Source organism: Oncorhynchus keta, chromosome 19 (assembly GCF_023373465.1).
Source record: "Oncorhynchus keta strain PuntledgeMale-10-30-2019 chromosome 19, Oket_V2, whole genome shotgun sequence".
Classification (NCBI taxonomy): domain Eukaryota; kingdom Metazoa; phylum Chordata; class Actinopteri; order Salmoniformes; family Salmonidae; genus Oncorhynchus; species Oncorhynchus keta.
Genome location: NC_068439.1, coordinates 16,224,092 through 16,238,669, shown reverse-complemented (window position 1 = coordinate 16,238,669; position 14,578 = coordinate 16,224,092). Strand labels below are relative to the sequence as shown.

Below are 14,578 nucleotides of genomic sequence, written 5' to 3'. Positions count from 1 at the left end.
GAAACTACATCTTGTGTACTCAAAACTTTAAACACAAAACAGTCAGTCAATTTCCCCAAACCTCACAGACATCTTGCAAAATGAAACACAGCAATCATGTTTTTGTGTTGTATGGTCCAAGTGTGGCATGGCGGTGGAGGACCACATTGTGCCTCATAGCTCTGCATATGGTGACATTGCCCCAGTGCTGGCCAATGATGGCACGTTGACCAATGATGTTCCTTCCTCTCCTCATCATCTTCGCCAAATTGAATCCAGCCTCATCCATTCTATGAACAGGAGTTCCCGAGGCATGCATCCAACTCCACGATTCTCTGAAATGACAGTAAATACTGTAATTGCTGTATAGTGAAGTTCAGTGAGTCTCTAATGTTTTAAGAGTGTAATAGTAGTACATTTCTTAGTAGTACATTTAATAGTAGTACATTTCTTACATGCTCATGTTCATACTGTTTATCCTTCACTCTTTGGGAATTCCTTTCAAATGGAACTCTGCAGATTTGCTTCATCCTGGAGATGGTATTTCTTAAGGATGTGGGCTATGGTTGACATACTCACTCTGATGTTATGGAAGATGGCAGGGTTTTCAATGATCTGTTGTTGGATTTCTCGCAGTGTCATGGCATTATGTTCAACTACCATTTGCACAATGGCAGCCTCCTGTTTGTCTGTAAATAGACGCGTTCTATCACCACGTGGTGGTCGTCTTTCAGTTCTACAAAACAAAATAGCATACAGTAGAATAAACACTATAGTAATATAGTGTTTAGTAGTATAAACTTGTTACAAAGTAATCTACAGTCTTAACTGTGCTTTATGTTGTACTACTGTAAAGTAGTAAAAGTAGTAGAGAGGTCCAATGTCTTCACTACAGACCTATTCTCATTTTGAAAAATCCGGATGATGGATGCTGCGGTGAAGTAGCTCAGATTGGTGGTGTAGCTCAGATTGGTGGTGTAGCTCAGATTGGTGGTGTAGCTCAGATTGGTGGTGTAGCTCAGATTGGTGGTGTAGCTCAGATTGGTGGTGTAGCTCAGATTGGTGGTGTAGCTCAGATTGGTGGTGTAACTCAGATTGGTGGTGTAGCTCAGATTGGTGGTGTAGCTCAGATTGGTGGTGTAACTCATATTGGTGGTGTAGCTCAGATTGGTGGTGTAACTCAGATTGGTGGTGTAGCTCAGATTGGTGGTGTAGCTCAGATTGGTGGTGTAGCTCAGATTGGTGGTGTAGCTCAGATTGGTGGTGTAGCTCAGATTGGTGGTGTAACTCAGATTGGTGGTGTAGCTCAGATTGGTGGTGTAACTCAGATTGGTGGTGTAACTCAGATTAGTGGTGTAAAAAGTGGTGTAACTTGAATAAACATACCTTTAAGAAGTACGCCTTGCTCAACCATTGAATAAAAACCATCACCGTTTTATTCATCCTCGATGCATAAGCAACATTTTCATAGCCTACCTTCTCTTCTATGGTGACCAGAAACTACTCCACAGTGACAGTAGCTTCAGTAACACACCTGAAGCAGTGCCGAATTGACAGGGACAGCGTCCCCATTTGGGTCTCCATCCCCACCAAAACCAGGGCAATTCCAACAAGAAATACAATATACCTAATTCTACCAGAAAAACATAACCACGAATAGAAAAAGGAAAACCACCAAGAAAAGGAAACTAAAAGAAAACACAGGAGATCTAACTCCCGAAACCACTCGCACTCGCAGCATGCACCAACACTCCCAGCACGCAGAGAGGGAGAGAGAGAGTTAAAGACAGAGACAGAGACAGATCAAGATTTTTAAAGAATTTCAGGTTGTGATGTTTGGATCAAATAAATATTTGAAATAAGTAATTATGACATTTCTTATCATTCAGTGTCAACCGAACGAAAATACAAACCTAGTGAGTAATTAATTAAAAGAGACAAAGCCACTATGATTCAGAATGAGAATGTGGAATGACATACGTCATGCGGGGTCATTTAAATGACAGAACTGGAACATGTTATTCGCTGAATTACTTAATTAATGTTAATGACCTTCATCAATCTCTCTCACAATTCACCGTTTCTTCCCCTCGGGAATATTTTCACTGCAGCCCACTAGCTGTTGCCAAGATGCAGGAAACACAACACTCAATAAATAACAGCTGAATGTTAGTAGGCTAAGAGGGAAAGAATGCTTTAGACAAGCATTAATTAGAAGTAGAATTGATAAGTGTCCAAGCCATTAAGTCATCCGATTGAAATGTCCGTCTCGTATCCACACATAATAATAATTGAGGTAGAAGTTTGGATTTTTTTTTTTTACACAGACAGACCAATTCTGATCTTTTGCGCAATTATCTGATTGGACAAAATACCAATGACTGAAAAACAGATCAGAATTTGGCTGCTGTGAACGTGGCGATAGAGGGGGCAGTCCATACAAAGGTGGCCATTCACACACTCACATGCACTTATTTGGATCCACAATAAAATGTATGTTACTCAAGGGTCCTACTGTACTGTATATAACCTATAACCTTAAGTCAGTTGACCAGTAAGACCCTATTTGTCACCACCGACACATGCTCATTTACCCTACACACACACACACACACACACACACACACACACACACACACACACACACACACACACACACACACATAATTATATGGTGAATGTGTGTGTGTGTACTATGTTTTGTATGTGGACCAAATTAGGAAGTACCGGGGTGGGCAATGCTTTCATTCATGATTCTGGTTGGTGAATGGCGTGTGTGTGTGTGTGTGTGTGTGTGTGTGAACCCTTTAAGAGCAGGTGACGGTTAGGGACAGAGGGTATAAGTATGGTAGTCAATGTTCCACAGGGACAAGATGCTTCCTGTCACTGCCACTTTGAGGACGACCATGTCGATGTTCACCTTGGTTATTCTGGGGTGTTTGGGGTTCCAAGGGGTGATGGCCTCTGACTCTAGGGCGTACAGAATGTCCATGACCAACGACAACGATGGGCACACCACCAGTCAGCGACAGGACCCTCAGGTAAGCATAACCCTACACCCAAAATTACCTCTAAAGCAGTAGAGGGGCGGCAGGTAGCCTAGTGGTTAGAATGTTGGATTCGTAACCAGAAGGTTGCAGGATTGAATCCCCGAGCTGACAAGGTGAAAATCTGTCATTCTGCCCCTAAACAAGGCAGTTAACCCACCGTTCTTAGGCCGTCATTGAAAATAAGATTTTGTTCTGTAACTGACTTGTCTAGTTAAATAAAGGTAAATAAAAAAGTGTTTTCAATAAGAAGCTTATTCAGGTCAAATGTAGTCAAATACAATTTAATGTCAACATTAGATAATAAAGTAGAGCTAATAATAAATTGAATGTTGAGTTTGTTGACTTTGTTGCTTTTATGAATTTTGTCTTGCTGCTTTTTGTTCTATGTTGCTCTGTCTATGCTATGTCTTGCTTGTCCTATGTTGCTATGTCTATGTTGCTATTGTCTATATTGTAATTGTTTTTAATAACCTGTCCAGGAACTGCGGTTGAAAATTAGCCGGCTGGCTAAAACCGGCACTTTTACTGAAACGTTGATTAATGTGCACTGTCCCTGTAAAAATAAAATAAAATAAAATAAACTAAACTAAATGTCAACATTAGATAATAAAGTAGAGCTAATAATAAATTGAATGTCAACATTAGATAATAAAGTAGAGCTAATAATAAATTGAAAGTCTATATTATTGTTATTAATTATTATTTTCATAGTAAACTTGATTTAAATCAAGTAACCTAGTTGGTAATTATTTGCTTGCTAATTGCAGCTCACAGGCTGCGTTTATACAGGCAGCCCAATTCTGGGCAATTGAGCTGATCTGATTGGTCAACAGACCAATTAATGGAAAATTAATCAAAATAAAAGCAGAGAAAACAGGATAACATTTAGCCTAAAACGCCACTCATAGCAATAACATATTATATACAATGGAAAACACCTAAAAAGACCCACTAAATAAAAGCCAAAGTAAAAAGGTGAGTTTTGAGCTGCTTTTGCCAATAGATTATCTGTATCTAATGTAAAGGGCATTACAGAGTTTTGGTGCGGCTCTTAATAAATGGTAACTAAGCCGATGTATTTCTTACCAAATCATTATATTTTGGCTTATTAAAACAAGGTGGCAGAATGTTCTACTAACAGAATCATCAGCAGCATCACACTGCTGGCTTGTTTCTGAAGCTAAGCAGGGTTTGTCTTGGTTGTTCCCTGAATGGGAGACCAGATGCTGCTGGAAGTGGTGTTGGAGGGTCAGTAGGAGGCACCCTTTCTTCTCATCTAAAAAAATATATCAGAATCCACCAGGATGTTGCCCTGTGTAGCCTTCTGCCTTTTGGATGGGATGTTAAACAGGTCTCCTGACTCTCTGTGGTCACTAAAGATCCCATGGAACTTACTGTAAGGGTAAGGCTAAATTCCCAATCTGGCCACCCAATCGGCCCTATTTTACAATTGGCTTACCTGTGAAAAAAAAGGGTTAAACTATGCATTTATTACCGAATCATAATATGTTGGCTTATTAAAACAAGGTGGCACAATGTTCTACTATCTGAAATGAGCTACATATCTATGTTCTGATTAGCCATCAGTCTGACAATCGTGCAGACCAGGAACACTCCTCCTTTCAGGGAGTTTTTCCTGGCCACTGCTTTTCTGCATGGCTCACTCTGTGGTGTTTCAGGCTGGGAATCTGATGAGGGAAAGAGGAATATTTTATGTTTTTTCCCTGCTTTTTTCTTTTCAGACAAGCAATGAAATACCACGGAGTATCGAGGTGGATGATTTCAAAATCAACGTAGTGCCGACCAGCGGCAAAGTCAGCTTAGCACCGACCATGGTCCGACTCTACCCGCCACCTGTCAAAACGTCACACCTTCATGCCAACCTTCCGCTTCGCTTCGGCCGGGACTCCCTACCCGACGACACCCACTCACCCAAAACGACCCTTAATTTACCGCAACGGTTTGGAAGAGCACAGGGGTCTGGCGCAACGGAACGGCCGTCGTGTATTGAGTGTCCCCATGTCGGGACACTGCCCTCCGCCACCCTGCCACAGAGGTTCGGCAGGAATGAGTTCAACCGCCGGTATCCTTTCCGAGCTATGGCCTTTTTCTCACGCAGGTCCGAACCCGTGCCAAATGGAAACATTAGGTAAGCCTACATTGACGAATAATGGTGTTTTTGTAGCATGTTTCGACCAATAACATAAGGTAGCCTATTAAATAATTGCATTACTATTTAATATATATATATTTAATCAAAACAGATACAGTACCATTTAATTTCAAAATCTACATCTATTTTCATTCTTCAGGCAGCAAGACTTTAATGATTCTGATTTTGGCTCAGAGGAAGAAGAGACACGGGAAAAGACTCTGAAGAGCTCAATGTTGGATTTTCTCCTCTGGAACTCTTGAAAGAACTCTGTCGCCACAGAAGTGGTTCCCGTTTTCATGACCTGGGTCGCTTATGTTTTTTTCCCGTAATGTTGATCTACTATGTAATGTATGAATATTGTTAAATTGGTGGCATATTGTTACTTAATCATGTAAAGCACAAATTAAAACGATAGTATCGATTTTACCTTTGATTTGGAAGTTATTCCTTTCAGAACCATGGATATGTCCAAAGTGGTCTACCAAACGTCAACTTCTGAATGTTCCACTTCTCAACCACTCTCTCTCGTATCTCTCGCCTCCCCTCTCCTCCCAATTGAAAAAAAACACAAAAAAGCAGTAGGCCTACTTAGCTAATGATAGTTAGGCTAATCATGTAATACTGTAGCTGGACCAGGTGCTGACTGGCCAACCTGGTCTCAGAGCAGTTTGCATTATTTTGTATGTAAATCTTGCACACTCCCTTTAGTATGCTATGTTATGTTTCATATGATATGTATTAATTTGTGGATGTCCATCACCCATTTTGTATGATATGTTTTGAATAACAATTCGTATTATATGTTCCAAATTTGCAAAACGTACAATATGTTACGAATGTGGATAGATGTGGATAGATGTTCATGTTATGCACCCACCCACCCCACCACACAACCTATAGGTGGATAGATGTTCATGTTATGCACCCACCCACCCCACCACACAACCTATAGGTGGATAGATGTTCATGTTATGCACCCACCCACCCCACCACACAACCTATAGGTGGATAGATGTTCATGTTATGCACCCACCCACCCACCCCACCACACAACCTATAGGTGGATAGATGTTCATGTTATGCACCCACCTATAGGTGGATAGATGTTCATGTTATGCACCCCACCCACCCCACCACACAACCTATAGGTGGATAGATGTTCATGTTATGCACCCACCCACCCCACCACACAACCTATAGGTGGATAGATGTTCATGTTATGCACCCACCCACCCACACCACACAACCTATAGGTGGATAGATGTTCATGTTATGCACCCACCCACCCCACCACACAACCTATAGGTGGATAGATGTTCATGTTATGCACCCACCCACCCCACCACACAACCTATAGGTGGATAGATGTTCATGTTATGCACCCACCCACCCCACCACACAACCTATAGGTGGATAGATGTTCATGTTATGCACCCACCCACCCCACCACACAACACAACCTATAGGTGGATAGATGTTCATGTTATGCACCCACCCACCCCACCACACAACCTATAGGTGGATAGATGTTCATGTTATGCACCCACCCCCCCCACACAACCTATAGGTGGATAGATGTTCATGTTATGCACCCACCCACCCCACCACACAACCTATAGGTGGATAGATGTTCATGTTATGCCCACCCACCCCACCACACAACCTATAGGTGGATAGATGTTCGTGTTATGCACCCACCCACCCCACCACACAACCTATAGGTGGATAGATGTTCATGTTATGCACCCACCCACCCCACCACACAACCTATAGGTGGATAGATGTTCATGTTATGCACCCACCCACCCCCCCCACCACACAACCTATAGGTGGATAGATGTTCATGTTATGCACCCACCCACCCCACCACACAACCTATAGGTGGATAGATGTTCATGTTATGCACCCACCCCCCACCCAACCTATAGGTGGATAGATGTTCACCACACAACCTATAGGTGGATAGATGTTCATGTTATGCACCCACCCCACCACCCCACCACACAACCTATAGGTGGATAGATGTTCATGTTATGCACCCACCCACCCCCACCACACACCTACATGTTATGCACCCACCCACCCCACCACACAACCTATAGGTGGATAGATGTTCATGTTATGCACCCACCCACCCCACCACACAACCTATAGGTGGATAGATGTTCATGTTATGCCATGTTATGCACCCACCCACCCCCCCACCACACAACCTATAGGTGGATAGATGTTCATGTTATGCACCCACCCACCCACCCCACCACACAACCTACATGTTATGCACCCACCCACCTATAGGTGGATAGATGTTCATGTTATGCACCCACCCACCCCACCACACAACCTATAGGTGGATAGATGTTCATGTTATGCACCCACCCACCCCACCACACAACCTATAGGTGGATAGATGTTCATGTTATGCACCCACCCACCCCACCACACAACCTAGGTGGATAGATAGATGTTCATGTTATGCACCCACCCTACCCACCACACCCTACACCACACAACCTATAGGTGGATAGATGTTCATGTTATGCACCCACCCACCCCACCACACAACCTATAGGTGGATAGATGTTCATGTTATGCACCCCCCCACCCCACCCCACAACCTATAGGTGGATAGATCATGTTATGCACCCACCAACCCCACCACACAACCTATAGGTGGATAGATGTTCATGTTATGCACCCACACACCCACCCCACCACACAACCTATAGGTGGATAGATGTTCATGTTATGCACCCACCCACCCACCCCACCACACAACCTATAGGTGGATAGATGTTCATGTTATGCACCCACCCACCCCACCACACAACCTATAGGTGGATAGATGTTCATGTTATGCCCCACCCACCCCACCACACAACCTATAGGTGGATAGATGTTCATGTTATGCACCCCCACCCACCACACAACCTATAGGTGGATAGATGTTCATGTTATGCCCCACCACCCCACCACACAACCTATAGGTGGATAGATGTTCATGTTATGCACCCACCCACCCCACCACACAACCTATAGGTGGATAGATGTTCATGTTATGCACCCACCCACCCCACCACACAACCTATAGGTGGATAGATGTTCATGTTATGCACCCACCCACCCCACCACACAACCTATAGGTGGATAGATGTTCATGTTATGCACCCACCCACCCCACCACACAACCTATAGGTGGATAGATGTTCATGTTATGCACCCACCCACCCCACCACACAACCTATAGGTGGATAGATGTTCATGTTATGCACCCACCCACCCACCACACAACAACTATAGGTGGATAGATGTTCATGTTATGCACCCACCCACCCCACCACACAACCTATAGGTGGATAGATGTTCATGTTATGCACCCACCCACCCCACCACACAACCTATAGGTGGATAGATGTTCATGTTATGCACCCACCCCCCACCACACAACCTATAGGTGGATAGATGTTCATGTTATGCCCCACCCACCCCACCACACAACCTATAGGTGGATAGATGTTCATGTTATGCACCCACCCACCCCCCCACCACACAACCTATAGGTGGATAGATGTTCATGTTATGCACCCACCCACCCACCACACAACCTATAGGTGGATAGATGTTCCACACACCCACCTATAGGTGGATAGATGTTCATGTTATGCACCCACCCACCCCACCCACCCATGTTATGCACCACACAACCTATAGGTGGATAGATGTTCATGTTATGCACCCACCCACCCCACCACACAACCTATAGGTGGATAGATGTTCATGTTATATGCCCACCACCCCACCACACACAACCTAGGTGGATAGATGTTCATGTTATGCACCCACCCACCCCACCACACAACCTATAGGTGGATAGATGTTCATGTTATGCACCCACCCACCCCACCACACAACCTATAGGTGGATAGATGTTCATGTTATGCACCCACCCACCCCACCACACAACCTATAGGTGGATAGATGTTCATGTTATGCACCCACCCCCCACCACACCCCACCACACAACCTATAGGTGGATAGATGTTCATGTTATGCACCCACCCACCCCACCACACAACCTATAGGTGGATAGATGTTCATGTTATGCACCCACCCACCCACCCCACCACACAACCTATAGGTGGATAGATGTTCATGTTATGCACCCACCCATGTTCACCCCACCACACAACCTATAGGTGGATAGATGTTCATGTTATGCACCCACCCACCCACCCCACCACACAACCTATAGGTGGATAGATGTTCATGTTATGCACCCACCCACCCCACCACACAACCTATAGGTGGATAGATGTTCATGTTATGCACCCACCCACCCCACCACACAACCTATAGGTGGATAGATGTTCATGTTATGCACCCACCCACCCCACCACACAACCTATAGGTGGATAGATGTTCATGTTATGCACCCACCCACCCCACCACACAACATATAGGTGGATAGATGTTCATGTTATGCACCCACCCACCCCACCACACAACCTATAGGTGGATAGATGTTCATGTTATATGCCCACCCATCCACCCTGACCATACTACCATCTTTGCCTTAAGTAACCATCTGTCTTAGGCAAAATGAAAATGAAACTGAATGGTCTTCAGAGATAGATGGGAGGGGTTGATGTTAGCTGAAACGTAGGATTAAAAACAAACACCAGATAACTATTGTAAAATACATTGTGTCCATGAAATGTATATAGTATGTATAAGCTGGAAGTAGAACCCTAAGTGTGTCCATTAGTTCACTCCAATTAGGGGAGGCGTTCTAGGGTTAGGGGAAAATAATAAAGGAAAATATATTTTAAAAAGATGTGTATAAGATTTGTGTATATATTTATATGTATATATACTGTATATATATGCACTACCAGTCAAAAGTCTGACATACCTACTCATTCAAGGGTTTTTCTTTATTTTTAAAAGACATCAAAACTATGAAATAACACATATGGAATCATGTAGAAACCACACATGCAGAGATCATCCGTTCAGCTACTCTGCGTCTCGCAAGGACACGACGGTTGGAACCAAAACTCTCAAATTTGGACTCATCAGACCAAACGACAGATTTCTACCAGTCTAATGTCCATTGATTGTGTTTTTTGGCACAAGCAAGTCTCTTCTTATTGGTGTCCTTTAGTAGTGGTTTCTCTGCAGAAATTCGCCCATGAATCAAATCAAATCAAATGTATTTATAAAGTCCTTCTTACATCAGCTGATATCTGGAAGTTGCTGTACAGAAACCCAGCCTAAAACCCCAAACAGCAAGCAATGCAGGTGTTGAAGCACAGTGGCTAGGAAAAACTCCCTAGAAAGGCCAAAACCTAGGAAGAAACCTAGAGAGGAACTAGGCTATGAGGGTTGGCCAGTCCTCTTCTGGCTGTGCCGGGTGGACATATTGTAAGCCTGCTACACACACACTATACGATACATTTATTAAACATAAGAATGAGTTTGAGTTTTGGTCACAACCTGGCTCGTGGGTTGTGACAAAGAGCACTTATAGGACCAGGGCACAAATAATAATACAATAATATTCAATAATTTTGCTCTTTGTTTATTCATCTTACATATAAAACCTTACTTGTTCATCGAAAATTGTGAATAACTCACCACAGGTTAATGAGAAGGGTGTGCTTGAAAGGATGCACATAACTCTGCAATGTTGGGTTCTATTGGAGAGAGTCTTATAGAGCCCCACAGTAGAGGTATTATAATACCCGTAAAACCTAGCGGTCAAACAGGGAAATGGTTCCAATCGGTTTTCCACCATTCATTTTTCCCATAGGGGATTTTAGAAGCACTTAAAATAAGGTCTGTTTGGTGTAGGTCTACCCTGGCGTGACATTTTGAGAACCGTGTAAATCTCTCTAGGACAAGGTGACTTATATCAATATATCTCAGATTTGAAAATGCTAATTAACACCAAAGTAGACATCATACAAATCCACAATTCCCTGCAAGCTCTAGCACTTTATCTCTAGATGACACCTTTGCTAACAGGTATTGTGTCAATTTAATCTTGCACAAGACAGAATTGTCCATTGAAGGAAATTTGGCCAATTTGATAAAAGTCACCTTGACCTAGAGAGATTTCCACGGTTGTCAAAACGACACACTAGGGTAGACCTACACCAAACAGACCTTACCTTAAGACTACATGAAATATAGCCCTTCCTTTAAGTGTTTCTGAACTCCCCTACAGAAAAATGAATAGTGGAAAAATTATTGTCACCATATCCCTGTTTGACTGCTAGGTTTTATGGGTATTATGACTCATACTGTGGTACTCTATTGATGTCACCTCTATTGATCCACTTTAGTCAGTGTAGATGAAGCGGAGGAGATGGGTTAAAGAATCATTTTAAAACCGTGAGACAGTTGAGACATGGATTGTGTATGTGTGATTTGATGTGATTTGTGCCATTCAGAGGGTGAATGGGCCAGACAAAAGATTTAAGTGCCTTTGAACAGGGTATAGTAGTATGTGCCAGGAACACTGGTTTGAGTGTGTCAAGAACTGAAACACTGCTGGGTTTTCATGCTCAACAGATTCCCATATGTATCAAGAATGGTCCACCACCCAAAGGACATCCAGCCAACTTGACACGACTGTGGGAAGCATTGGAGTCTAGATGGGTCATCATTCCTGTGGAACGCTTTCGACACCTTGCCCTGAAGAATTGCAGCTGTTCTCAGGGCAAAAGGGGGTGTAACTCAATATTAGGAAGGTGTTGCTAATATTTTATACACACAGTGTATATCAACTGAATGGGTGCCACTTTGTTGGATATTTCAAACTGTTCGGTGGTGATAAATGCAGACAAGTAAACTGTTCTTTAGTTCCAACAGTCTGTGGAATTTCATTTTCCAAAAAGCTACTGGCCACTATCAAGGATCAAAGACATGAAAACTCTGAAGGATGGTAGCAAAGATAGCTTCCTGTTGAGGCTTTTCGGCTTCTTCCATGGGGTTTAAGATGTGCTGCCACCTACTGGCAGAAGTGATCAACACTTTTCTTCAAGTGGGTGAGGTGGTTTGGGGAGTGGTATTTATTGCTAGAAAGGAACCATTTATATTGCCTCAAATATGTAGTATATTAAATCAATGGTGAAAATGTTGGCTATTTTGGTGCATAATTAATATATCACTAATCTTGGGGCGGCATGGTAGCCTAGTGGTTAGAGCGTTGGACTAGTAACTGGAACGGATGCAAGTTCAAATCCCCGAGCTGACAAGGTACAAATCTGTCGTTCTGCCCCTGAACAGGCAGTTAACCCACTGTTCCTAGGCCGTCATTGAAAATAAGAATTTGTTCTTAACTGAGTTGCCTAGTAAAATAAAGGTAAAAAAAAATCTTAAATTGTAAATGAGTAGGTGTATCACTTTTTTGTGTCATCCTCAATGATTGTAAATGCATTATATTCACATGTGTGGTTGTGTTTTTTTTAAATTTGGCAAATAAATAAAAGCAAATTAAAATCACGACAAAAATAGCTTGAAGCCTCTGACTGGCTATGGTTAGCTGGAAGGTGGCAGGCCGAATTTGAGACGAGAGAAATCCCTTGCTATTGTCTTTCAAATTAAATCATGGTTAGATGGGTTGCCTAGGGTTTATAGCTGTCCTCTGAGGGGAGGCTAAATGCCAGAAATGCAAAAGCAGCCTGCCAAGGGCTCATAGCGGTCCTATGAGTGGGGCCTTCCCACCAATAATGCAAATCGCCTGGTGAACTGTAAAATCCCCTTGCTTGCTGGCGGTAGGAATCTTAAGTCTTGGGTGTAGGGAAGGGGACCAGCAAGGACATGTTTTACAATCTGGGATAAACATTTTTAGTCATTCAGTTTTTTTGTTATGTTGTTTGTTATGTTTCTCGTGTAGCAAATATTTCAGATTTTATTTTCATTGTTTGCTTTCATTTTTTTCCTGTGAAGCACATTGTGTTGCATTCCATGTCTGTTGGATTCCATGTGCTCTATAAATAAAGCTTGATTTGATTGTAAAATGTATTGGTTTCTGCCTGTTAAATGCATAAGCCTACGTCTTTCTGTCAAGTACTGTAGGGTTGATCCTAACTTGAGATAAACATGAACTTGTGCATCATGCATACACTGACGTGCGAAATCTCAGCTAAACTTTGAGTGCAGGGATCTCAAGTTAGAATCCAACCAAAAATATGCATTTGATCGGAAGATCAAACAATGTCCTTGCAGAGCATTACTGTTCACGCGTCTTACTGCCGTGTGGTTTATTACTTTATATTCACTATTATTCCTGAACTTTACATTTGTGACATTTTGGTATTATGGGTGAAGTTTCCACTGGCACGGTTACTCTACTCTCAAAATGGGTTTCATCCACAATAGTTGTCATTACTTCAGACCTCATTACTATTGAATGTTTCATGTTTATTCATGTTTACATGGGATAATTTACTCTAGACGAAAGAACATATTATTGTCCTTCAATATCATTATTTTCTATAATGTTATTCCAAAACACACCACCAGCATAGGGTTAGGTGTTAGTGAGCAACCACTGTCCCAACTCTGGAATAATGTGAACTGAAGGAACTAGAGATGAAGGAACTAGAGATGAAGGAACTAGAGATGAAGGAACTAGAGATGAAGGAACTAGAGATTAAGGAACTAGAGATGAAGGAACAAGAGATTAAGGAACTAGAGATGAAGGAACTAGAGATGAAGGAACTAGAGATGAAGGAACAAGAGATGAAGGAACTAGAGATTAAGGAACTAGAGATGAAGGAACAAGAGATTAAGGAACTAGAGATGAAGGAACTAGAGATGAAGGACCTAGAGATGAAGGAACTAGAGATGAAGGAACTAGAGATGAAGGAACAAGAGATTAAGGAACTAGAGATGAAGGAACTAGAGATGAAGGAACTAGAGATTAAGGAACTAGAGATGAAGGAACAAGAGATGAAGGAACTAGAGATGAAGGAACTAGAGATGAAGTAACAAGAGATGAAGGAACTAGAGATGAAGGAACAAGAGATGAAGGAACAAGAGATGAAGGAACTAGAGATGAAGGAACAAGAGATGAAGGAACTAGAGATGAAGGAACTAGAGATGAAGGAACAAGAGATGAAGGAACTAGAGATGAAGGAACTAGAGATTAAGGAACTAGAGATTAAGGAACTAGAGATTAAGGAACTAGAGATGAAGGACCTAGAGATGAAGGAACTAGAGATGAAGGAACTAGAGATTAAGGAACTAGAGATTAAGGAACTAGAGATGAAGGAACTAGAGATGAAGGAACAAGAGATGAAGGAACTAGAGATGAAGGTACAAGAGATGAAGGAACGAGAGATGAAGGAACTAGAGATGAAGGAACTAGAGATGAAGGAACAAG

General features: G+C 42.4%; 2 protein-coding genes across 2 annotated transcripts in view; both read left to right on the top strand.

Annotated features, from left to right (window-relative positions):
- The first annotated feature begins 2,871 nt into the window (after positions 1 to 2,871).
- On the top strand, positions 2,872 to 5,610 carry LOC118374313 (growth hormone-releasing peptides-like). The gene is made up of 3 exons (XM_052471775.1): positions 2,872 to 3,020; positions 4,772 to 5,178; positions 5,342 to 5,610. The coding sequence occupies exons 1-3, from the start codon at positions 2,886 to 2,888 to the stop codon at positions 5,442 to 5,444; spliced, it is 645 nt and encodes a 214-aa protein (XP_052327735.1). The 5' UTR covers positions 2,872 to 2,885; the 3' UTR covers positions 5,445 to 5,610.
- Positions 5,611 to 14,190: 8,580 nt separating this feature from the next.
- Positions 14,191 to 14,578, top strand: part of LOC127909657 (involucrin-like) — a 1,233-nt gene continuing 845 nt past the window's right edge. Inside the window, exon 1 of the mRNA XM_052471811.1 lies at positions 14,191 to 14,578. This exon is cut by the window's right edge and continues 845 nt beyond it. Coding sequence (XP_052327771.1) covers positions 14,191 to 14,578 — 388 coding nt within the window.

What these genes read in the sequence shown, in the direction of transcription:
- LOC118374313 (XM_052471775.1), top strand. Translation starts at nt 2,886, where the DNA reads ATGTCGATGTTCACCTTGGTTATTCTGGGGTGTTTGGGGTTCCAAGGG. An exon ending in GTCAGCGACAGGACCCTCAG is followed by an intron (nt 3,021 to 4,771) that starts GTAAGCATAACC and finishes TTTTCTTTTCAG; the next exon opens with ACAAGCAATGAAATACCACG. An exon ending in GTGCCAAATGGAAACATTAG is followed by an intron (nt 5,179 to 5,341) that starts GTAAGCCTACAT and finishes TTCATTCTTCAG; the next exon opens with GCAGCAAGACTTTAATGATT.